The sequence below is a fragment of the Lepidothrix coronata genome, unplaced genomic scaffold (genome assembly GCF_001604755.1).
Source record: "Lepidothrix coronata isolate B3197 unplaced genomic scaffold, Lepidothrix_coronata-1.0 Scaffold123, whole genome shotgun sequence".
Lineage (NCBI taxonomy): Eukaryota > Metazoa > Chordata > Aves > Passeriformes > Pipridae > Lepidothrix > Lepidothrix coronata.
In genome coordinates, this window is record NW_016690303.1 from 2246638 (window position 1) to 2273827 (window position 27190).

The 27190-nt window shown below is 40.5% G+C and overlaps 1 protein-coding gene across 1 annotated transcript in view; it reads left to right on the forward strand.

Moving 5' to 3' along the window:
- The window catches only part of AIG1 (androgen induced 1), a 123318-nt gene that overhangs the window by 87573 nt on the left and 8555 nt on the right, over positions 1-27190 (forward strand). The window contains exon 4 of the mRNA XM_017825921.1: positions 22243-22358. Within this exon, the coding sequence (XP_017681410.1) occupies positions 22243-22358 (116 nt within the window). The remainder of the gene's footprint in view (positions 1-22242; positions 22359-27190) is intronic.

Below are 27190 nucleotides of genomic sequence, written 5' to 3' on the forward strand. Positions count from 1 at the left end.
TCTGCTGCCCTTTGTGTGGACACCAACCTGACACAGAAGCCAGTGAGGCACGTATTGCTCTTACACTCTAACTCTCTACATTATGAGGTATTTGAAATAGTGTTTATAAACATACTTTTCTAGCCCCCAAATTACCGACCTCATGTTATCCACCATGGGAGTTCCACTATCTCCAGTGAGATAGTTGTGTTACCCAAAGATGAACTGCCAGAGAGAAGATATCCAAGTAAACAAACATATGCTTAGTGACCTAATTAAGCAGAATGTTGATATTCCATTCAAGTATGAGACCATTTCAGTTTATTTCCTGCTCTGCATTCTAATTTTGCTGTCAGAAGTATAAGCAACTGGCCGTGGAGTTTTTGTCTCTGAACAACTGACCCTGCCAGACGTTGAAAGTACAACTAAGATATGAGGTGTCAAGGCGTATCAGCAAACCTTGCACTTCAGAGAGAAGTGGAAATGATAATTATTCCACTGATCTGAACTTAGTTCCTTATATTTTTCCACATCATCTAATAACCCAGTTAAGTAGCCTATACACTTAGGAAAAGTGAAGTGTTTTTAATGAAGTTCATTAGCCAGTTCATTGCAATGTGTAATAAAATAGAATATCATTCTTTATCATAATTTGTAGGGCGGTATCAGAACACCAGGGTGTCATGTTAATAGCAAAGCAAAACTTTATAGAACAAAATTGTTTGAGGACCGTTCCTGCCAGGATGCAGTATTGTCCTTTCAAACTCAGCACAATATCACAAAAAAGGCTGTCCACATCTCTGCCAGTGGATGTGCAGAAGTATGGGCATAAATAGGCACATGCAGTAGGTCTGTGCACCACTTACCTCAGGTTTGTATGTTCACGTGCTTAAATTGTTCCAAAAGTAGAATTGAAAAGTGACCAAAGAAGAGTGGTGTGAAATCAATGGGAAAAGTCAGAGTTTGCCAGTTAGGAGGACAAGGATGGAGAAGTTTGATGCAGTGGGTGTATAATTAGTGTCATGTGACAAAAAAGAGGCACTTGCAGGATATGTTGTGTCAGTTCTTTTTCTGGACAACATGTTGGTTATGCACAGTAGCAGAGTGTAGTAAAATGGCATTTTTTTATATATAAGTAATTAGGGAAGCATGCAGCTTTCATAAAAGAACATGCATTTGTTGTGGGCCTGCCACTAAAAATTGACTGCTGTTTGAACTACCCCTCTGCTGGGGTAGTCCTACAAGAGTAGCATAGGCCATGGGGCTTCAATGGATACAATCCGATTATGTGTGAAGCCCATTAAATCAGCATTAGAAAATTCCAGCAGTTATGAAGTTCAGCAGTAAGTCAGTGATGCTACCCACTCTGGGGACAGAGAGGGTACCTGAGCACAAATTCGTATATCTGAAATAAAGATTTCTTTATTTTGTCTATTGAATTTGCTATAAATCACTTAAATAGGATAATAGGAAAGTGTGTCCTGTGCTGTAAATAACAGAAGGGTATATTTGCAATCATCAAAATAAAGTACCATTTCATTGAGATAAATCACATCAGTGAGTTCATCAGTTAACCAGTTAAACATGCATGAAGCCCACAAGTGCTTTATAGTCATTTTGAAATATGGTTGTATGCTTATTTATATTAAGCAGAATAGATTAGGATTTTTAATAATATACAGAAATCCGAAATTTCTATACATATGTTTGGTCTGTATATATATTTATACATTTACAGTTTAATAAATAATCCAGGACTGAAAACACCTTCTGCGTTCAACCCTTATATCCAGTCTTTCAATATTAGCAGGATTATCTGACCAAGTATAAGGAAGACTCTTCTTCTCAGACCCTGCTGCTTGCAAAGAAGAAAGCTCCAGGGATGGGGGAATGTCATTCTTCAGGCTTCTCCCAGCCTCATTCTTTCCTTTTTTGATGTCCTCAGATGCTCCCAAGGACTTTGGGGGCTGTTTGAGCTCAGCTCGGAGCTGCCTGCCAGTCCCATTGGTGCCATTTCCTCTTCAAAGAGCTATTCCTGCAGCTGCTCCCTTCTGTGCAGGGAGCGGAAGCCTTTGAAATTGCTGCAGCTTCGCTGCACAGTCTGTTGAAACAGCTCGCATCAAAAAAGAGAGGAGGAGAAGTGCTTGTATCTGTTTAAATTAATTATAGAGTCTCGGTCAGAAATTTGAAGGCAAACAGAGAGAAGAGACCTGATTTGTGGGATACTTCTTAGAAAATCAATCGCTAATCTGTGCATCAACTTTCTGCTCTTGGCACAGAATGAAGCAGCCATGCCAAAAATTCATTTTACAGGAAGTGTTCTCCGATGGGACAGACAGACAACGTGCAAGCAGCTCAATAGCTGCAGTGCTGCTGGGAGCAGCACAGGGAGGTTAAATCTTCAGCTGCTTTGATAATGGGAAGGTCCAATCCTGTAAACAGCATGAGGAATTAATTTTAAAAATTATTCTGAGACATCATAGCTTTACTCTCAGGCTAGGCAATCTCTGAAGCTCTCTTGATCTACCTGAGGGACCTGTTTGACCCTTCACCGGACCAGAAACTAGGCACCATAGAAGTTCCCCTTCTGTCTCAGGGTATGTCTTCCACCACACGGGAAGTGCCGCACAGAGCAGTGCTCATGCTCCGCAGTGATGGCAGATGAGCTATGGGGAAGAGGGTATTACATCAGGTAAGCCTGTGATGAACTCCTTAGCCCCATGGTAGAGACTGTGGAAATTGTCCTGGAACGTGCTGAAAACCAGAAGGATTGAAACCAATTGGCTGCTTTTTTTTGTCCTACAAGTCAGCTTTGTTGCTTTCAGGTGTGATGGAAGGGAAGAGAAATCTCTCCCTACATGAGGCACTAGTCAGACTGACAGAGTGTTAAACTGTTCTGACTAAGAGAACTGGAGAAGGCCCTAAATACAGCAGAATATTTTCAGCCTTTCCAACAGCCCTGTAAGGCCAAAGTTCATGGCAAGTACATGCCATTCTGTATATCAAATGAGAAAGAGATTATGCAGCATCCACCTTGAGAGGGGTTGGAACTACAGTGTCCTTGACTGTGTGGTGCCAGCATCCTTCATATGAAGTCATCAGAAGAATGAGCTTAGGTTCAAATGTTATGCTTAAAAGTGGGTTCACTCTTAACTGTAAGATTTATCAGAGTTTTTGTCTGAAAGGAACTGACTTACAGGAAGATGCTTCGTCTGCATATCTGATTAGAGGAAATAGGCAATTTTTCCCTCTCTTTTTTAATTCCTTTGGCTTAATCTTTGTGTATGCAGAATATACTGTGGAAATTAATTTAGCAGTAGCAATGGTGGTGGTTTTTTTACATCTGCATTCAGTAACACAGACAGACTTTGACAATAGATGATTTGGGTTTGATTGCTTCATACATTCCTCAGCCATGGTTCAAATCTGCTGTTCCTTTGGTTTTGGGGGTCTGGGGACATGGTGACAACAGCAGAAAATGATCTGAAGTGTCAGATGCATGATGGATCTTGTGACATGAATTTCTTAGCTGGTACCTCCTCATTCCTCAATTGCCCCTTGAAAGAGGATGAAACCCTCTTTTAGCCACAGGGTGTCTAGTTCCTTTATCCCAGCTTTGGGTCTTGAGTTGCTGCTGGTTTTAGAGTCATGGCAGAGTTGGATATGAGCAAATGCTGGCATAATGCTGTCTTGACACTTGAGGATCAGGGTTCAGTGAATGTCTAAGGTGCGTACACAACTTCAGGAAGAGGGAATCTATGGATTTTAATAAGTAGCTGATATTTAGGGGGGGAAAGTGGGGTTCTGAGCTTCTCTCATTAGAAAAGGCAGTGTTCAAGATACCAGGCTTGGATGCTTCTGGCATTCCTGTGCATGGATGAATGCTCTTTACAGAAGGAAAGATGTATTCCAACTCTGCCTTGCAGAATTCTCCCATGCTTTCGCTGAACTGGGAGGAACAGGTTAGTTTTGGGGCTATAATGGATATCGCTTTTCTCATAGTGTCCCAGTCTTAATAGCATATTCTATCTGCAGTGTTTTTCTCTGCCTGGTACATTTGGCTGCACTAAATCAAAGTGAATTCATAATCCTTTACTTTTGTAGGAGGTGGCAGGAAGGCAGATGACTACAGTACCTCTTGTAGAATATTATTATAAAAGAAGTGTGAATTACCTCCTAGCCTCTCATGCTGTTGAAAAATTTATTTGAATGACATTTTCAAGGTGTTGTTTCTAAGACATTCAGCAATTGCTATTCATCCATGAATGGTTAGTGAGATGAATAACAAAAAGTTGTTTAGGATTCATAGGAGGAAGTGTTAAAAAATAACATTTGGCAAAAAAACACTGGTAGATTCTCTTGTATATCTAAACTGCACTAGTGTTATCTAAGTGGTTTGAGGTAATCCAGTAATTGTGAAAAAGATTATTTGAGACACAGAAGTGGCAAAATAATTTCCATTTGTATGTGGGCTGTAAGAGTTATCTGACTTGGGCAAATGCAATATGATATTATGGCAGTGTGGCTTTGAGGGAAATAAACAAGCCCTCCTTGCTGGCCATTCTTTAAGCAGGTAAAATATAGCAGCATTGCCTCTGAGTTAACTCATCCTTTCAGCAAGCAAATGTCAGAATTCAAACATGGTGAAGAGAGAGGAGGGAAAGGAGAGTGAATCTTAGAGAACTTCATCTCTGAGTGGAAACCTTGAGAATAATTTACCTGCAAGGAGACATATATACTTTTATATACTGGATGGTTGCATGTAGGCTTTAGGAAAAATTCACAATAGATTTATTTCTGAAAATATTACAAAGAGGTTGGTGTGCCTCAAGAAACCGAAACACTTCATCAGAATCTGAAGAAGATCTATGTAGTGGTCTCATACATACATGCTTATGGTGAATACAACAATGTATGTTATTTTGCAGGTGCGTGACACTTTAAAATTGCTGATATCTTAGCATGAAAATGGTAGGAATTTTGTATATACAAGACATACTATGTGTCTGTGTATGGATGTTATTAAAGTACATTAATAAGGTACATAATTAAAGTGCATTATTTAACTTGTAATGAATTTTTAAATTTTGTACTGATTAGCACTTTATAGCTGGAATGTAACAAAAGCTGAATAGAATAATCAGAGGCTATTTCCAGCAAAAAATAAATACTTGTCTTTAGCTAGAACCTTCTTTTTCATAATTGTTGTTTAAATCTGGTTTTTTATCAAAACTTAAACTTCAGTAGTTTAAAATTTTACCATTATGAGTTTTCTTCTCCCATTTTATCCTCCTCCTCCCCATGATTTTCCCTTTTTTTATGTCAGCAGTTGACAAAAAAAAAAAAAAGTGATATCCAGAGACTTTCCTCGTCTTTGGGGGTCAGTCTTTTCTCACAGGCAAAAAGTGACAGTACAAGAGAGCATAGCTTCAAATTGTGTCAGGGAAAGTTCGGGCTGGACATAGGAAGAATTTCTTCACAGAAAGGGTTGTTAAACATTGGAATGGATTCCCCAAGGAGGTATTGGAGTTACTGTCCCTGGAAGTGTTCAAGAAACAACTGGACGTGGCACTTAATGCCATGGCCTAGTTGACATGGTGGTGTTCAGTCAAAGGTTGGACTCCATGACGTCAGATGATTTTTCCAACCGAGATGATCCTGCAATTCTGTAAAAAGAGTTTAAGAAAGAATGAAGAGCTGAAACAGAAATTAGAAAATGCTGGAAAGCTGCATGTCTTCTCTTTGAAATATAGACCTTGTATGTTACATATTTAGCCTGTGCCAGCTAAGATACATACATCCTACACAAAAATCATTAGCAGTGCTGAGCTTCCACCTTATAGGTCAGATTCCCGAAACTTAGATCTGTACCAAAGCAATCAGTAAAGCAAATGTTTTTCAGTTCCTTAGGAGAGAGAAGGACTATTTCCTTATGCTAAAGGAATAGATTCCTAGGGAAGTGCTTAGAGCACTTAATAAAGAAGCCTTTTTCCACCTATCTACTTCTGTAATATCTGTTTACAGAGTATGCTTTGACTCATATGTTCTCCATCTGCTCTGTTATGTCTGTCTGTATGCTTTTGCCTTGCACGCACCTGCTCAAGATGCAAGGTAAGTTGCCCATCTCTTACAGAGGAGTAAGCAGAGAGCATAAATAGTTTATGCCATATTAATAGCAAGAATTTGCACTCATGAGGTGCAGTGCATTGTCTCTAGTGACTTCTGCACTTTGCCTATCCTCCTTATGTTCCCTGAGCTCTGGATGCTTGGTTGGTTTGGTTTTTGCCACTGCTTGCTTTTGTTTTTTCCTGTCCTTACAAAACTGGTGAAATACTGCCTTTCACAGTATTAAAAATATCAATGATGTGGTTCATTCCATTTCTCCCACTGCACATTTTAAACTACAACATCCTTAAACAAGAAAGCTTTTTCTCCAACCTCCATGAGCAATCCTCCCTGGAGGACTTCATAGCTGCACTGTGTCTCTAGAATACCTGCCTGTTGCTCTGGCTATGAATGAAGCAGTACTTTATCTTGTGTGTAATACTGAAATAGGCCATAAAGAAGAAAGATAGGACAGGGAATTTCTTCCCTATCAAAAGTCAGACAGATCTTTCGCTGATGAAAACCTCGTTAACACTCCACAAGTGGAGAGAGTGGAGGAGCAGAGCAACATCCAGGCAACGTGAGGCTTGAAGCAGGGAAAAAATGGATTTTATAGAGAAAGGAGGTAAAAGGTAGGAGGAGAAAGAACACTTCAGCTGGTGGTGGCTCATCCCAAATGAAGTCAGAGCTGGAGGTTTCCCTGCTCTCAATATAACCAAGGCATGAAAATGTTTGTTGAACTGATTTAGGAGTCCTTAGAGGGCAGAAAGCATGGTATCGTATACTGAAGACTGTTGCCATATTACAATTAATCTAATTTTTGTTTTCCCACTTTTAGTTTGAAGGACTGTTAAATACATCTGGAATTGATAAATGGATGAATAGACTGCCATTTACAAATCCTCACCCAAAATGAAAGAATGTGGCTTCCTGTTTAATAGAAGATTATTACTGTCCCAACATAAGCAGCAGCATTAGCAATGAGTCCAACAAAATTAAGGAGCTTTCTGAATGCTTTGACAAATAGAGTGCTAATGGCCTTGATGAAAAATGACTTTTAGCAAGATCTTCCAGATATTTTCTCCAATTTCAACTATATTTCAGTCCCGCTGGATGCATTTATGCTTCTCAAAGGAATTCTAGTAGGTATCGGGACATTTTTTCAACATCGCTGGTCAATTACTTTACCACCAGAGTTGTTCACATATTAAATTCAGACAAAGATATGGTTCACAGAGACAGAAAGCCTGTTGCTTCATGGACACTGGGGCTGGAAAAGTCGTGCCAAGGGGATCACAGCAGGGCACCAACATTGCTGCCTCCCTACTTTTCTAAGAGAGCCTTGTGTTGGGGACCTCAGCAGCAGCACCAAGATTCCATTACCATTAGTGTTAGGGCTCAGAGAGTCAGAAAGCCTACACCTCCAGGGACACAGGAACTGCAAAAGTCATGCCAAGTGGATGGCTGCAGATCGCCAACATTGCTGTCTTCAAAGCTTTCTAGTCTGGGCCACGCATGGTGATGCGTGGCAGCCTTAGCACCAAGGTACCATTATTGTTAGGATTATGGTTAGAATTCAGAGACCCTGTATAGCTCAGGGGACACTGGGACTGGTAAAGTCATGCCAAAGGGATCATGGCAGGGCACCAACATTGCTGCCTTCCCACCTTTCTAATCTGGAACCCCGTGGTAATGGGATGAGAAAGCCATATGAATAGCTGAGGTCACTCAGTCTGTTCAGCCTGGAGAGGAGGAGACCGAGGGGAGACCTCATTGCTGTTAAAACTTTCTCATGGGGGGAAGAGGAGGGACACGCACTGATCTCTTCTCTCCGGTGACCAGTGATGGAACCTGAGGGAATGGCCTGAAGTTGTGTCAGGGGAGGTTTAGTTTAGTTACTAGGAAAAGGTTCTTCACCTGGAGGGTAGTTGGGTACTGGAACAAGCTTCCAAGGGAAGTGGTCACAAGCACCAAGCCTGACAGAGTTCATGCTCTCAGGCGTATGGTGTGATTCCTGAGGTTGTCCTGTGAAGGGACAGGAGTTAGACTTCAGTGATCCTTGTGTCTCCCTTCCAACTGAGGATATTCTATGATTCTGTACTTTTTAATGAAAAATGGCATTTCTGATTGACTCAAATAAATGCTTCAATACTTTATTTTTAAGGGGAAAAACTGGAGTAATTTTTTTCTTTAAAGATAAAAAAAGGAAAAGGCTAAATCTGCATTGCTTTCATTTCTCAAAAATAAATGATTATTTATTAACTCTCCCACCACAAAAGCAGCTGAAAACAGTTGATATAATACCATATCTGCAGTTCTCAACTCTCAGAAAAAGATTTACTGTCTAGAAGGGCTGTTGACCTCTCTCAGATGCAGATTGAGAAGGCCTTTCCACTTTTTGGCCAAAACCGTCATCTGTCAAGAACCCTGGGAGAGGTACAGTAGAGATCTTCAGTCCTGCTTAGGGGGAAGGAAGCAGTTTTAGTGATATGCTCTCTGGTCACCAGTACCTGGGTGGGCAGCAGGGCTGAGCTGAGAGCCTTCATGCCACACCACCAGCTGATGCTGCCCAGCACAGAGGGAGAACCTTCTGCCTGGGGAAGGAGCTTGTGTCTCAGCTACCAGTAGGGGAGAAGGATCAGTAGAGAAGGTTTCCTGAAGGATCAAGGAGCAGATCTTAATGCTGCCACTTACATACTATATGTCAATAGTTTATAGTGTTCGTAACTTGGTTCTCTTCTTAAAACACACACAGTGCTTTCTTGCTTTACAGGACTGCTAGAAGCTAGTTGGTGTTTGCCAAGTTCCCAGCGGTTGTATGGGAGAGACAGAGGGAATATTTATTTAGGCAGTGGTTGTGGCGCAGAGGTTTGTAGGATGTCCATAGCCACCATGAGCTCATCCACGAATGCTGGTAGAGTCATTTCAGCCCCTTGATCCCATCTGAAGACAGACTGGAGGAGGATACCAAAGTACAGTTTCTATTAGCTTCTTTAGACTTCTGGTTATTCCTGAGGTGTTGCTGACTTTTTCTGGGAAGGGGAGATTGGAAACATTACAGAAACTCCTTCACAAATATTATTGTGATGTTCCTGGCTTCCTAACCTACTGCTGCATCCTTCCTGCTTCCCGCGATGTGCCTAACTGAAGGCATGCCATGAATCCTTGAATCTTGACCATATAGTCACTTGGATGCATGTTGCTAAGCCGGGGCTCAAATTCATGGAACCTGTCTGAAGCTGTCCTGAAGCTGAAGTCCATTGGTATTAAGCCCCCAGTTGCTCTCTGCTTTCAGCAGAAGAAAGGAGTAAGAACAAGAATAAATTTCACAGACAATAGCCCAGGTCTTCCTCTGGCCTTTTTGTGTTCCCTCTAGCATGTTTACCTTGACATTTAGAGAGGTATTTAATAAGAAGTTTTGAAATAATCTGCTTTGATTGGGTGCCTAAACTATTGGATTTTATCCACATGATTTTCTTCTCCTGATGCCATGAATGTTAGAGGTTAGTACACTGAAGCCCTTAAGTAGCTGTGGACTTGCCACCAGTATTGTTCTGACTTTGACCTCCTGACAAGGGAGTGCTGAAGTGGGCCGAGCCCAGTCAAAGGCATCACCAAGCTACATTCCAGTAAAAAAATCCATCACTGTTTGCCTTTTGCCTTGGTTTAGACAAGATGCTTTTTCTTTCTTTGTGTACATTTTTTCACTGATAAAGTGATTTTATTTTTCTTCCCCACTATCTCAAAGAAATTTTATAAAGGTTAATTGGAATTTTTATAAAGCATACTGACAGTCAGAAGTTATTTAATTATTAATAAGACTAATAATATACCACCATCACAAAGAATTATACTATGGTAATCTCAGCTGATCCCGTAGTGACTCTGGGTTATCAAGGGTCTCTTATTGCACTTCTTGTCACAGTTGGCTAAGAAGTCTGGGGTTTTGGGGTTTTTTTGCTCCTTTGTTTTGCAGTAAAATGATAATTGGTATTGCTGAGATGAGAAAGCAGTGTCATGCACTGGAGAATGTATTGGAGATAGCTGATTAAAGTTTAGGATTTATCTAAGGACCACAAGATAATATTGTCTTTTTATAGTAGTTCCTGTGCTTGTGGACATTTCATCAGAGCAGCAAGCTTTTTCTAATGTTTTAGTTTTGTTCAATAGTAAAGAGCATTAAGAAGTTGGTTATAGGGCTAAAGAAGCCTGATCAACTAGGTAGGCCACTAGGTCAAGTAATTAAAATACTAATACTGTTCTACTGCCAGGTACTTTCTGCAGAAGTGCCAATACAAAGTTTAGTAGCCTGCTAAGAATGCACTATGGCAGCAGGAAAGCAGAAACAAATGCTGAGTGTGATCTGACGTGGGTGTGCATTATGTACCCTCTCTACCCAGCGCTGCTGCCAGTCAAACAGGCCAGCTTCAATCGCTTAGGTATTCTTGCTGAAAATAAAACTGGCAGAAGACCCTCCCTAGAAACTTGCAGAAGTGAATTACACACGTGGGTGCCCCTGAGCAGCAGTGCTTATCTGCTTGCTAGCAGTGGCTCGAAGGCATTCAAGCAAATACAGCCTTATTGCTGTGGGGGAAAAATTCTGTGAGGAAGCCCATAATGAATAAACCAACAGTGTTAAGTAAGTCTCTATTCCTTTTGGTATACCTTTGCAATGCTCTTAAGTCAGTCCTCCTTCTGAATCCTGGGAGAGTAGCTGTCATCCTTGTGGTCTCCACTATGGACTCCTCATACCGTGTTGTCTTAGCTTGGTGCAGACCCAAATCTGAGCCATTCCCAACAGAAGCCATTCTCCAGTATAAAGTCAATCAGATAGTCTCAGGCAGCTTGGAATCACTCATATCTCTCTTCAGTGACACATTTGTAGTGGTCTTCCTTGTTTGTAAAGGTTTACTCTGCAATTCTTGCACTTGTAGTCACTCTGAGTATTTTAGTTGCAACAGAACAATGTTATAGGTAACATTACGAAATACATCCAGTGACTGGCCAGTCCATTCCCACCTCAAAGGCATTTCCATAATCTTCTGCTTAAACACACATTCATACACAATGTGACCATTAACAAGGAGACAGACATGTAGAACTGGGTCTTTTCTGTCATCTCTGTGTTCCTCAATTAAAAACTGGTGACTTATGGGTCTATTCAGAAAATACTCTTGAGAGTGTGAATAAGAGACACTTCAGAAGAGCACAGGGTAGAAATACTGCAGATCAGGTTGGTTCAGCTTTCCTTTTCTGCTCTTACCCCAGAGAACCAAGGGTGTGGTATCAAAGACCATGTACAAAATGCAGCAACTTTTTACAGACCCAGCATTGGCCAGGGAGTGGAGAGGGACAAGAGATACTGAGGACTGACAAGACTGGATATAAAGGCAGTGACCATAACAGCCAGGCAATTAGGGACATAGGGCCATAGAATCACAGGGTTGATGGGGTGAGAAGGCACCTATGGAGATTGTCTTGTCCAACATCCCCCTCAAGCAGAGTCAGCTGTAGCGAGTGGCCTAGGATAGTGTCCTGTCAGTTTTTTAATACCACCAAGCATGGAGACTCCACAACTTCTCTGAGCAACCACTTTCAGTATTTAATCACCTTTACAGTTAAAAAAAGGTGTTTCTTACATTTAAAGAAAAAGTGTCATGAACCACTTGCATGTGTGGGTGACCTCAGTCCCTATACTGGCATCAGTCCCACAGCACAGAAGAGCTGAGATCAGTTGAAGAATACATGACAAAACTTTACAGATGACTGATTGTACAGCTTTATGAACAGGTGCTTCAAAGGAAGTTCTGTCTGGAATCCCTGTGGCAATAGGGGAATACAGATAAAATTTCTAGTACTGGAAAAAATGCATTATGGTGCTCTAATTATCACCAAAGTGGTGAATTACTCAGACCACAATTAACAAGGTCTTGTGAAGGAAACCAAGGGATACTTTGCTTGAACTTCTTTAGACCTCATCTGGAAGGCTGGAGCAGAAGTCCTTGAGGACTTTATTCCATGATAGGAGCTGTGATACCAGGCAGAGTAGGAAGCCTTGCTTTCTCCAGGGTTCTCCACAGTATGAGAGATGAGACCACTCATCCCATTGCAACCCTGCCACGCACATACTGCTGTCCCAGGAACAACTGACCTTACACATGGTAACAGCTGCTGTTCTGCTCCTCTGCTTGCTAGGAAAAATGCTACCATGTGGTAGGAAGAATCACATCTCGTCTCCAGTTCTCCTTCCTTTCTCACACTTGAAATAGAAAAGCCATGCAGGTTACTGACAGCTCAGTAAGATCAGCCTGGCTGGGGACAGAGGTGTAAGTGAGGGAAGAAGAGACAGACATATCAACATTAAACCGAACAGAAAAAATCAGGCCAGAGTCTGCAAGACAACCCAGAGAAGCCCATAGCTTTAATACTATGGGTGTCACAGCTCCACTGCAACCTGATCACCTTGGAGCCCTTTGATATTATGTATGTTCAGTATCACTGTTCTCTTATGATGCTTGTGTACCGCCCATCACTGTAATCCTCCAACAGGTATTTGACAGCAAGAGAGAATAGGCTGTTTCCCACTGAAAGTTTTTTGGCTTTTTTTTTATCAAGCTCTGCATTATCTGTGTTAAAGCAAGATTATTTATGTTTGCAGAGTTCAGAGTCTAAAAAGTAACGAAATGTGAAAGATAAACTCTTTACAGCAGTGTTAATGTCAGTTTTATTTGCATCTTCTTTTTTACAGTATTCAGTAAATATGTACAGAAATACGTTTGCAGAGTGTTATATCATTGTCCACATTTTCCAAGAAAAAACAGATAAATAGAAATGTGCTCTATGTAAGGAATGTCGTTGAATTTTGCTCTGAAAGAAAACATCACTTCTTACTTACTGATATTTGACGCAGTAACAGTATAACCTTTAGTTACATGATGTATATTGTCTTCAGCTCTCATCACTTGGCATGGATGGTTCACAGAAGACATGAATGCCTTAGTTCAGGCATGGGTGAAAGGCAGAATACCTGTCAGTCTCTGAATACGTTCTGTTCCTCTTCCCCCTGCCTTCTCTTCAAATGTGTATCTTTTCATGCTTGTCTAAACCACACTTTAGCCATGCAGTGTATTTGCATTTTATAAAGAAGTGACGTTATCAGAATTCATACATATTTAAGAACAAGGACAAACACTTTCTTGCATACTATACTGGTTAACTATACTGAGATCTTTCTTAGTCCAAGCATGTATACACGTGATTTAATGTCCATTTGTAAAAAGCATGCCACCCTCTTGAGACCCTTGTATTTATCTGCTTTCAATTACATTTAAAGTATTCAGAAAGTCTCCTATACTAATCCCATCCAAGTTGGAAGCCACATAGCTCATGCATGAGACTGTCAAACATGAGTAGTTGCAGATGTCAGTGCACCAGTGGCAGGAATCCAGGAAGATAGATCAAGGCTTAGTCACTGAAAAATACATGCCAGCACATCTCAGATACATAGCATTGTAACACCTCATGAGGAAAACGTGTCATGACAGGAAATCAATAACCTCTTGCAGGCGATCTGTTTTTGAAATATTCTTGATTAATTATGCCAGGGTGTGTTTGGCAACTTTGCCTGATCCAGCATTAACCTAATGCTTTTTGCATGAAGCACTTTTGTTACTAGTCTCATAAGTCAAATCTGATGGTTCAAGTTGTGTTTTAAAGGGTCAGGTTATAGATTTTGTAATGTCTCTGTGTCCGACATTGCTGTCTTTCACTGTGGTGTGTAGACTTTTACTATCAATCAAAATTACAATTGTTTTAAGATGAACAATAGCATTTAGAACTAATTGCATTTGAAGCAAAATAATGCTCCAAAATAAAGTATGTCATACAGTGGGTAAAAGAAGTAGGGAATGTCAGTGTGTTTTCATGACAGAAAACCTTCATTCAGGATGTTCCCCAGGCTTATTTGCTTACGTGCCTTCTTTGCAAAGGAGAAGAAACTCTAGGAGACCCACAAGCAGGGCTGCATATCTGTCTTCCTCTGCTTTCCTGCACAAACTCAGGGCAATGCATGTCCAGCAAAACTGGACAGACAGTTTTGTATGTTAGCGGATGCAGTAGTGAGACTATGCTGATGTTAGTCTGTTACTGCTTTCTGTAATACGAGAACAAAAAAGCTTAGGAGGTTACGTCCTCTGGAGTTATTTGTTAAAGGAGTTTGCATGTACAGGGTAAAGAAATAAAAAAGATAATGACAATGTCTGTGTGATAAATTGTTTGAACCACGTTGCAGATAGTTGCAGTCACCATGTGATAGACCAAAGTTTGACCTTTGGCTACCTCACCTGCACAACACCCAATAAATCCAGCTCCTCAGTAACCACTTCCAAGATTTTGAATTTCTGAATAGCATCAGAGAGCCACCACTTGAAAAAGAAAATGCCAAATAATGGTTTCTTTATTTTCCCAAATGTGGAATTTCTTTCCCCAAATTATACTGGCCCAAAGCCCAGGACAAGCAATATTTAGTCCTGGACCAGGGACAGATTCGGAGTCCAATGTTTTCAGGTTAGAAAGAGCATACTTTGGCTATCATGAAGCCAAAAATGTCCTTCTGTGAAAGCCTTAGTCCTGGGAGATTTCCAGATATTAGAATTTAATACAATTTAATTTATGTACAGATAAACTTTTTGAGTCAGTTAAAGAGATTTAGGAAATGTATTGATACAAATTATTTTCTCCTTTTGAGACCTTAGACTGATGGTGTGGAAGGAGTTGCCTTTGGCTTTTCAAGGAGAGGAATACTATTTTCCGTATGAGTAATTTTGTTTTAAACCATTGCTAAAATACATCTTCAAGCTCTCTTTAGGGATTTTTATGATAGGAATACATGAGGCTCAATGACTTTACAAGCACTTTTTCAGCATGACCTGCATAAACAGTCAAACATTCATTCATGCAAATTAAATCTTTGTAATACTTGTAAAAGTGTGTGTGTGTATAAACATTGATTTTAAGGATAATTTTAAGACACAAGAATATATTTCTTTGCCTAGATAAACCTTTTTGCAGATAGTACTTTGAGAAATCCTAGGGCAGGTGGTTTAACTGGCAAATAAGATGAACAAAATATGTATAAAAATTACTTTGCATTCATGGCTAAGCTTCGTGAACGAAGATTTGGGAATTTGGGTTACTTTGCATAATGCTGTGATTATTGAGTGCTCCTTGCACAGGATTTGTGTGTGCGCATTTCCACACTGTTAGTAGCATGTTTTTTCTCAGGATTCCATGGCAAAAATAGATTTGAGGTTGAAAGTAAATTAGGGTTTGCAGGGTTTTCTCTGCTCTGGCTGAGTGCACAGAACCTGGGCTTTGATGATTGTCTTGTATTTTGAAAGTCTCCAAAGGGTCAAGCAGTGCCTGCTGGCAGAAGCTGACTGAGGAGTTTGGGCACAGCACAGAACAGATAGAAAGCCTAGCTAAGGGATCCCAGCAAAAGGAGAGAGGTGACTTGTGTGACACTGCACTTGGCATGTGTTTAATGATATCTGCATACATGACAAGCACTAAAAGTAGTTACATTGAATTAATTATACAGAATTAAAGAAAATAATCATGTAGCAATGCCGTTCCATTTGGCAACATGGCACCGGTTTTGCACAGTTTTGCTATACTGTATGCTCTGTGTCTGGTCCCTACCATCACCTTGTTTCAAGTCCGAGTGGCCAAGATTTTGTATGTCAGGTTAAGGTATTAAGGATAGGAACTGCAGTGAAGCAGCTTGGAGCAGCAGGAGCTGAGATGAGAGACAAGAGAGCTCAGAAGGAGGCAATTGAAGAAGCTTCCAAAAACAGAGGGGAACCAGGACAGAGAGTCAATCAAGGTAGCAACTGATAGATGCTGAAAGGTCCAAGATGTCTCAGAGCTATAAACTTGAAGGCGTAGATTGGCTTTCATACCAAGTTTCTGTTATTTCTCTATATATGCTTGCTCATCTTAGGCTGACACCCAGGAATGGATCTGAGGAATATGATGTGGTTCTCCGTTCCTCCGTAGCTACCCTGAGTGACCTTGAGTGAGGATTGGATATCCTGTTTCTACAGATCAGGGCTGCTGTGAGGGTATGTTTAGTAACACTTTAGAGGTGCTGAAGTGCTTTAGTGATTGGCACTGTGGAAATTCTGTAGATAAACACCTATATATAACCTCCTGACACTAATATAGACATAGGGGTGAGATCAGACTGTCACTGCTATTTCAACATATAGTACATACTGCATGTGTCAGAAAAAAATGAGAACAAAGCTGTCAACCTCAGATATGCATGGATAAAGTCATACACATCCTCTAAAGTCAGGAATGCCATATCTACTGTGTTTATCTACAGAAAAGAGGAAAAGAGGGGGTAACATTAAAGAGGAAATGTTAATTTTCTTTTCAAAGAACTCTATGCTCTTATATTGATTGAAAATGGTTATCTTTGGCTGATTGTGTTTTGTGGCATTACAGGGTATTGGTCTTTGTTTATATCATACAATACTTCTTCCTCCCTCCAACCTACCATAACAATTAGTGAGCTGTCTGTGGCTGCCTTGGAGTACATCCTGTGCATCAGCATGTCTCATTTAATAGTCATAATTTCTCATTTGTAAGAGGAAAAGTGCTACTAGCGCTTTCAGTCTCACAAGGGCTCAGTCTCACTCAAGGATTCCAGTTTATTATGCACCCAGCTCTGATATCCTCATGCTCTCTTTGTATATTAGGCTGCCTTGGTAGAAGGTATCATCCTTCAGATGACACATAAATACTTTCTTGCCAGTTGTTCACTTTTCAGAAGTTTCTCAAGGAGTAGATCATAATTGTACCTCTGTTTTACTAGTTTCCGATCAGGTTCTCCGCGTTACTCTACTAGGAGCACACGGAAAATGGAGCTTTATTAATGCTATTACTCTACAAAAGGCACTGACTACAACAGCAGGGATTTTTAGGCCTATTAGTATTGGTTTCTGAGGTGAACACACCAGTAATGGTTTTAAAATTAGGGGAATGGGCATAGGTCAGTTTGCTGGTCGTTCCTGTAACAGCTTTAAACTCAAGGTGCAGCCTAAATGCCTAAGAGGGAAAAAGGAGGTGCAGGCACTTTCATTCATTCTGACATGGAGCAGCTGTTTAACAAGACATAATCTTGTTATGAGTTCAGAAGAAAAAGGTAAGGGTAACATCCTACTGATGAAAACTCAGTTTTATAGAGGAATTAAAAAAGGCAGAAAGCAGAGGTAGCCAGCAGACATAGCGGTTTGCACAGCAGAGTGCAAAGAAAGAGACCTCTATCAAATTCGTACCAGTGTAAGTCTCAGGCACAGTGGCAGTGTGCTGCAGGGGAGTTTCCCCAGCAGATGTTGAAGCAGCTGCCCTTGCCAGGGCAGAGGCTTTGACGTGGATGCAGTGTTGGGTGGCAGATGTAGCCCTTCAGGTCCTGGGTTGCACAAGTTCTGTGGAAGAAGACCAGTCTGCAATCTCCTTGTTGCAGGGTGCACCAGCTCTCCCAGGAGGCTCTCAGTGTGTCAGTTAAAATGTTGGTGGACGTCAAAACTGCAAGGCCTCCTTTCTTGTCACTGGGCTTTTGCTGGCTCTTAAGAACATGGACTGAATGTCATGCTGAAGGCCTCAGAGGTCCACAGTATTTCCATTGAACTAAAATGTCCTATACCCTGTAGTTTTTTAACCTGATCAAATTGAGTAATGTCACAGTCTGCTGTTGGTTGAAATAAATTATAATCACAAATTATGTGATCCCCGAACAGTTTAACCATCCCTGCAGAACTTCTGCATGACCGGTCATCTGAGATGCCTTTATAGACTGAACTCCTTGTCATAAGTGTAGTTCTGGACAGTCATTGCAGATCAGGAGGGTGACTTGGGAAGACAGCACTACCTGTTTGTGCTAAGGACAGAAGATGCCAATACATAAAGCTGTCAGTTTAGCACATTTTGAAAACCTTTAACTTTCCATTTAAAACACAGTTAAGAGAGGGAGAAAAGGCCAAGCAAGGTACTGTTGAAACCAGTGTTAAAAAAAGCAGCACTTACTGTTTGGAAGATAAAATATATAATCAGGCTTTCAAGAATGAGCACTTAATTGCCTTAAGACTATTATAGAACTCATTGTTAATGTACCTAATCTGCATAAAATCTTTTTTTCCAACTAACTGTTGCAGAACGCACCTAAAATGGGAAAGCACAGTCCTCCATCAAAGCTCAACTTACCAAGCCACCACAACAGATGTCTTGCATTATTTATAATGTGATTTTCTGGTCTCAAATGTCATTAGACACATATATACCGTGTAGAAGATGGAACATATTTTAGTAATATCTTTTAAAGAGTTATTAAGGAGCAGAGTTTCTCTCAGGAAGCAGTGACAATGGCTCTAAGAATTAATTCACCTGCGGATCTCAGGGTGGTGGGTTTTTTTTTTTACAGTGTGTGGTAATTCAGCTTCACTCAGAGGTTGGTTCTTTGGAGTCAGTCTCCGAAGTGTCTTGTGGGTCAGATTCTCCATACAGTACCCTTCCTGCACATTTCACCCAGGCTCTGTGCATTGTGCTGGTTTCTCTCTGTTCTCATGCATTGTTACCAGCAGTTGAAGATTTGGCAAGAATGGATTTCTTCACCATTTGTAGGTGATGGATCCTTGGGAAGCAGTGCTATATGGTGGTCACAGAATGGAGAGGAAATTGCAGCTTTCTGTTCTGCCACGACCAGCACTTCCTAGAAAAACGATCTGTCGAAGCTGCCTTTCTGTCAACAGGGGTAGGCAGTGACAGGGTCTGAGCAGAGCAATGCTGTGGTCACGTAATGGGTCACATTATGGCCACACTTCAACTCACAAGGTGGTCTTGGCAGATGGATCCTTCACAGAGGGGTTAAAAATGGGTCTGAGGATCACTGTCTTGGCACTCCAGAGGAAAAAAAGGATTTGTGGCTGGGAGGGCACATTGGCAGGTAGCCAGCCACAGGGTTCATTAGCTCATTTTGCTGCTGCCTGGGCAGGGCTGGGGCCTATCCCGAGCCTGTGGTCACCACAGGGAACATGTGCAGCAAGTGTTGCTTTGACAGGAGTGGAGATGGTGGTCCCTGATGTGGCCACAACATTGCTCAGCATGCAGATTTCACAGAATACTGTTGAGTTGGAAGGGACCCACAAGGATCATCAAGTCGAGCTCTTAAATGAATGGACCATACAGAGGTCAAGCCCACAACCTCGGTGTTATTAACACCAGGCTGTAGCCAACTGAGTTAGTGTCAGCACAGTCATACAGGCAAAAGTGTCTCATGGGAGCAGCTGATCTCAGTGGGAGCAGAGTAAGATATCCAGGTAAAAATGCAACTTTGCTTGTAAATACTTAGCCCATAATAAAGGTGTCTTATCAATAGAGCATTGATTAGTAATGCTATTAGTATTAGAGGATTTGAAATTTTAGGCGTCTCGCAGCTTTCCCACCTCTGATGGATTCCACTCTAAGCACATTTCACCCCTGCTCCTCTTCACTGTGCATCAGTCTAGAGTTTTAATTGGCACTGTTGGACAGAAGGTATCCCCGCCTACAAATTTTCATGGTTTTTAAATCAGGGTTTTCAGAGGGACTGAAATGTAGAAAAGGGAAATTTTATCTTGTTTGTAATTTGGTAAAGGATCTGAAACTGCTTTTTAGAGTGACACTTTTCCTAGAACATTTTAAACCAAGGTTCATACTCTGTATTTGTAAAACTGCAGTGTTTGCACATAGCATCAACATTCGCTCTAACAAACTGAGATTAAAGACACATCTCTGATTTTCTCCTTACTCTTTTAATTGCACTGTACTTTTAACAGGATTTTGTGTACAAACTCTCTACTGATACAGTTCATTATCCTCTTTTCCTCCATCCCTTACCTCTAGAAAAGAAGTCAGAATTTAGGAAAATAATAACCTATTTTATTATACAACCACAGAAACTGGGAAGAGAGAAGGAAGAAGACTATTCTAGATTGAGGGTTGATTGCTAAAATTATTTTAACTACTTTTTAATTGGCAAGCTGTTGAGTTGTTATCATCAATGAAGAACTCATCAGCAAGCAGTATCTAAAGTGGTAAACATTTCTGTTGAAAAATGGAGTTCACGAGGTCTGTAACCATCATCCATATAGTGAAGAATTAAAACTAAGTGACTGGATCACACAAGGATTATCAAGGGTGAGATTTGGAGATAATAGTCTTTGTTGTCCTTTGGCTTTTTCCTTGAAGAAGTTATGGATGCAGGGCAGGAGGCATCTGCACGGCCTCCATCTACCCTGCTTTGGGGCTCTGCAGAGTGAGGTACTGATCTCTGCCTGGGGACCTTTTCCATACAGATGCAAGACAGGTGAATCTCCAGAGCTTGCTTTGCTGTTAGTCCCTGTTAACAGACTCTGAAGGTCCTCCCCAGTTTATAGACCTCTCATCTAATAGTGGCCACCTTTATAGCAGACCACATATAAAACATCTTTGCATTCCCTTGATGCTGATTCATGCTGTTTATAGGGATGGGGGTGGAACAAGTTGTTAAAAGATGAAATTGAAAGCTCCCCTAACTGCTGTATTATCCACCTGACATTCTCCAAATGCTACTCATTAATTACTAATGCCTCAAAAATCAGAGCAGTTATCCAATTCAAATTATTTTGTATCTCTCAGCGAGAGCATTTCCATTATCTTATAATTTCCCATTTAAATAATTGTTCTCTGCAGTTGTTAAAGGCTCAGACTCCATTCTGTTTCCTCTCATTTGAACCTGTTATCCATGCAAGGGTATTTCTACTCCGTGCCTGTCCTGTCTTCACATTGGTGAAAGTTAGTGTGGGTTTACATTGTAATTATTACAGACTTACCAATCTGCCCCTCCAGCTTCCCACAGAACTGCATGTGTGCATCTGATGGCAGAATGTGGCCAGTGTATGCCAGAACTTTCTTTTTCAGTTGGTGATCAAGTACTGAGGGAAGGATTGAACCTGGTTTAGGACCTAGTCTACCCTTGCAATCCTTATACCTGCAGACCTTTCTGTGGTCTGAGCACGACAGTTCACAGTCACAGTCATACCAAGCCCAAGAGCCAAGCTCTCAACAGAATTAATTCCCTTAAGACACCAGCAATAACTTGGCCCCATGGTGGCAAGGCAGGCTATGTTTCTGGAATCACCAACAATGCTGGTCCTACGTGAGCTGTATATTCAGGAATGATGAGGCTTATTTCTTGGCACATTTGTTCTTCACTTATGTATATTTTCATGCCTGCCAGCACTCTGAAATGTAGACATGGAGTGTTGGGGGCAGGCTGGATGCAGTTTTTCATGCTGCTGACATTAATTGGATGAACAGGCCTTCTCAGAAGGGGCAGTGTAGGAAATGTGTATGGGAAAATGACAAAATAAGGAGTTTCACAGCTAAATAAAGACAAGCGGCTGAAAATGGTTTTTATGGTTTTGGCTTTCATATGTTTCATTTGGGAATCTAAATTATTTTGCACAACAAGTACCAAATTAAAATTCACAACACCTTTCTGAAGATAATTGGTCCTGTCTTGCAGATGGAGGAACAGAGGTACTGAGGCTATCACTTGAAAATACATCACCTGTTTTCAAGTCCCCAGATTGAGATGCACTTAAACCTAATTCTCAGAAGCATTTAACACCTCCATTTATATTCATTCATTTGGCATTGTTTGTATTTAGTATCTGGAAATCAGATGCATTGTCTCCTAACTTCAGTGGTCAAAATAACTGAAGTGACATGGCAAAGATCACAGATACCAGTAAGACCAGAGTGGGATTGGGACCCGTGTCCCCTTGTGCCGCATCCCTTTTTCACTCACTATCTGTCTTGGATTCCCAGACAAAAGGAAAAGCACATTCTGCTTACTCAGTTTTCCTCTGCTCTCTCGAACAATTGGACATTTTAGAGATGATATTGTTTGGGTTATTGATCAGCTTTATAGAGTCATTTTACCTTGTCCTTCTAACCATAAAGAATTGTTTTCAGACTTCTGTGATTAAGTTTCTTATTATAGAATTGAAATGGAAATACAGTGAGAACCATTTGTATCACCTGTTTTCCCCCAATGTTTTGGTTTTTTTCCAGCACACAACAGTTTTGCCCTTTGTATTAATCGAGATGAGAACAACACATCATCAGTATCCCAGCAGGAGCTGTGGACTGGCTGCAGTGTGCACCTTCGCTGTTGGCTATATTTTATGGTAAGGGCTGTACATGCTGTGTTTTCACATTGTATTGGGGGTTTTGTACTGCTAAATTTGGGCACATATTTCATTATGGATATAATCACTAACAGATTCACACTGCATGCCTCGTTTGGTCCAAGACCTGGGCTTTGTCTGGTTTCCCCAGATGCTTATATTTTTAGAAAGTATATGCCAAACCTCACACAACAGGAATTTGTTGAACAATCCCATGTAAGCAGTGGTCTTTCCAAGGGTACATTTTTCAACCTTTTTTCAGGCTAAATGTTTTTCTTGGACCTTAGTTTTATTGCTTAGGGTTTTTGTTCTATCACATAAAATTGAGAATAGGCAAATGATTTCCTGCATCAGTATTTAAGCATCAACAGAAAAGATAGAACACTCTTTTTTCTTTACTAGTTCATAAATTCTTTCTGTAAAATTGATTACAGAATAAGTCAGTAATCCAAACACTCTAAAATTTGTTTTAAGAAAAGAAAATATTTGTGAAAAATTAAACTAAAACAGAAATTATCTTTCTTATACAACATTAAATTAAGTCTTTTGGCACTTTCTAATCAAGCATCTGTCTTGCATGACAGAGTTAATATACTTTGGTGATCCTAGCGTTTTATTTTTCACTAAACCTTTGTTTTATTTACATTGCTCCTTTGATATGATCCATCCTTTATCCTTTCTGCAAATATTCATGACCCCCGTTTACTTCCCATGTTCTTTCTTCTCACCTCATAGCAGCCCTCTCAGCTAAGAAGATATTTTCCAAAATTTCCACCAATCAAGTGAGATAAAACTAATGTGAGAGGAACATGGGCTCAAGGCAGTACTATCATATTGCTTCAACTATGCACTTTGTCCCTTCAGTCCAGAGAGAGGGAGAGATCATTATTCATAGACATCCATGCACACTGAGTGATCATAAAATGCTAATAATCCAGCTGAAGTGGGATGTTGTGTCTCAGTACAACAGTCACATTCTGCCATTTGCTTTTACAAACGTACATACCCTTCTTAAAAAAGAATAATATTTGTAATTGGAAGATAAGGGCAGCCTCATGCAAAAAGGCACATTATTATTCCTGCAGGAAAAAGTTATTACGTTTTTAACCCATATATAGTAATGTTTAGCTGTGATATTTCTTGACCTTCCTCTGATGGTGCCTGGAGACAGGTTGGCAGAGTTACTGTACCTGTGATCTGACCTCCTATGGCAACTCCTGTTTTCTCAAAATCATCTAAATAGACACATGAAATAGTATTTAATAAGAATATGAAATTGAAACAATCCAGTTCTACAAGTGAAATAAAACCAGAGGTGTCTTAAAATCTTTTAAGAATCTGTTACAGTATCAGTGTGGTACTCATATAGCTTGATTCTGCCTACTACAGTGCATCTGCATCCTGCAGCTACAAGTACAAGGTAAAAGGAAATTGTAGGACTAGTAAAGCAGGAGAAGATGATTCTGCGTTCAGAAATAAACTACTACGCAGATACCCAATCACAGTCTATGATCCTTTGCTTTTGCTGTTTATTGGTTTTGCTTACACAAGTATTATTTTAAAAATAGGTAGGGCTACTTTCAAGTAATTCATCTTTTTCCAAGTTGTGATTTCTCTATAAATGGCCTGAGACAATTGCTTATTCAGCCTAAAGGTTATCCTGCCAAATTCTTCACTTACATCCCGTTTCTCCTTCAACTGTTAAGAAAGGAGGTATTTGGGGGAGAGCAGAGGCAGACACAAGCTACACTGTGCCATCATTTGCAAGTTCTGTGTGAATTCAGCCTGCAGGTGCAGAAGACTCTATCTTCTATCTGCAAACCAAACCTTGGCTTGATTATATGAATATGTTATATCACATTCACAGGTCGGAAAAATCTACCAGAAAGTATGAAGAGTAAGGGGGTTTTTCTCCCTCTCACTCAGGGTGTGCCTACCTTTCACAGCTGTGGTTCACTGTCTTTCTGCTGCCAAGTGACCAGATTGAAGTAGAGACCTTAATCACTCAGAGGGCTTGGAATTGCTTAATTCAGATTTGCCTCCCGCGTTGGCAGAACCCTCAAGGTTAGCACAAGGGTATTACAATAAGACTACACCTGCAAATGACATAGTTACATAGAGCCTGGTAGAACTTCCTTCCTTTGTACCTATGGTTGTCCATGGGTCCTCTGCTGGGGCTTAATTCTCGGTTTATGTTGTTTTAACTAGAAGTTAGGGATCTGCCACTTGAGAATTTGTCTTTTTCCCTATGTCATTTTTTCCCTCAGCAGAAGTGTTTTCACTGCAGCTCTCAGCAAAAGACAGTTGCTAATCAGATATCCTCTATGTTTCGCTCTTGAGTTTTGAACTCTCTTCCCACCTCAGCTGAAACCTTCTTACCATGCTACGTTTTATGTATTGTGTTGCATTTTGTCCTGTAAAGGAACATACAGCAGGATACAGTTTTGGATTGATTCTGTGAATGCATTTTTTTCAACTCCAAGTAGAACAGAGCTTGTTATTTCATATGTGACTGAATCTTTCTCGTATGACAAAGGCGGTGGAATAGCAAGCTTTTTTATATATATTTGGTAAACGAGAAAACAGGCAAACAATTCTGAATAGAAATACCGAAACTGGAAGAACATAGCTAAATAACTTAGCATCTCCTGAGCATGATTCAGAGACTTGTTATCTGAGAAACATCCTTTCTTGAAGAGTAAAACCTTTTCCTGTTTTTCTTTCTAATTTTTTGCAGTCAGAGAGTATTTGAGTAGGCACACTTAGCTCATGCACTCTCTGTGAGAGAGAGCTCTCCCATGCTCTTAAGGAGCTGTGCTCAGGCCATGCATTCACAGACATGCATTGCCTGTTGCAGACCATACATGGACTTTCAGGATCAAGGCCCTGGGACAAGATAGGAAAGACCTATTGGCTTTATTTAGCATGGCTTGAAAAAGTCACAGCTTGTATTGAATTGTTAAATCTAGACGGTGCTAAGAAAACCGAAGCGCTTGCCAATACTACCAGAAAATACTGCCAATGGATGTATGGAGTGGTTGTCAAGGAACAGAAAAGAGCCAGAAATGTATTGCTCCTTGTAACAAGAATGACCTCATGGTAACTAATATCAGAGCCTAATATGTCCCTAAAATAAACTGAGACAAATACGTTTATTTAAGATGTTTTTCCCTCTGCTTTTGAGCACTTTAGGATGTCAAAATAACAGACCCTAAGATCCTGACTCTGCCACTCTAGTTGTGCTGAGCTATATGTTTGGGAGCAAAAGACTTGTTCTGCTCTCTTGCTGCTAACTCAAATCCACTAGGATCTGCCTCCACATGTGCCAAGCTTGGACTTGATTAATTCTTTCATTCTTTGATAAATCTATTTAAAGATATTTTAAACTTTCATCTGAATATAAAGTTTCTCTTGAAGTGACTTCAAGAGGGTTCTGTAGATTTGCTGAGGGAGAAGATTTAGATGAGGTAATTTGCTGAGTTCTTCTTGAACAAATTTAAGAAAGGAATGTATGCTGAGGATTTGGAGTGAATTTGAGATTGATTCTGTTAGCCTTGCTGCAGGATTTCCACTAGCAATTCTCCATAGAAGGGAGAGGAAGATCAAAAAGAGCAGCTGTTGGCGCAGACTGTTAGGACAAACCTTGACATTCAGAAGAGAGGGGTGGAGAGTTAGAGAGTGAAGCTGGTGAGAATAAAAGAAGATAAAAGAAGAGTATGATTGAGAAACCAGAGGGTTTTTGAGGTTGCTGGTGCTGATGGTGCAGGAGAGACACAACATGCCTTTGCTAAGGTCTGCATGTAGAGAGAGGGTCATGCATGCTTTTGGAAGTGAGCACTGAGAACAGAAGTTCAATAGAGATTAGAGAATCAATGATTAGAGAAAAAAAAAAAACAATAAAAAGTCCTGGGGCCAAGTAAAAGCAATGAACTAGAATTATGGGTTAAACAAGAAATGAGTAAGGAAATGTGCAGCTCACAGGTCAGCGGCTTCAAAGTTGAGATCATGCAAGTAAGTGGGGAATGCTGGGAGAGGGAGAGAGAGACAGACTTTGAAATGAGAGTGGAAGGCTGATGTAGAGGTGGGTGATAGATGAGACAATGCAGAGGAGGAGAAAAGAGTTGGAGCCAGAGCTGCCCAGAACAGGAAAGAGTAGGAAGAAACAGAAGCAACAGAAATAGGCCAGGAGAAGATAAGTGTCCTCTGTAGCTGACCCAGAAGGAGGGTGGGAGTATAGAAATGCTTTCTTCCGTGAGAAAAGGCTGTATGGACCTGTTAGGTCTGATATAGCCGTTATGGACTGTTACTTTCTGGCTCCGCTTCACCTCCACATCCTCAAATGTTTCAGTCAAAGCACCAGTACAATCACAGATGACATGCATGGGTAATATGTTCTCATTTGTGCAGCTCCTTAAAATATACCTCAAGAAGGCATAGCAACCATTACTATATTTAAAATGAAAAATTATTTATCAAAATAGATGACTTCCAGAGATGACAACACTTTGCAGTGAATCTGCTAAGTTTCTGTCATTCTAGCTACCTGTACGTAAACACAAATTTCTGCCAAGCTTTGTTCTTCCCAGAGGATGCCAGCACCATGTCATGCCAAGTATGTTTCTCATGTGACATTATTTGAACTGCAGTTTTCCAGGGCTTGTCTTCTTCTGACTGCATAAGCCACTCCAAAGCAGTAGCACAGTTGTATGACCATGTATTGTTCAGCACCACTCAGATCAATGGTGAAGAATTCGGCGTTAAGAAAATGGAAGAAGAGGGGATGATTGTTGTTATTTCCTAAATGATGACTGTATATTGAACTTATTTTTTAG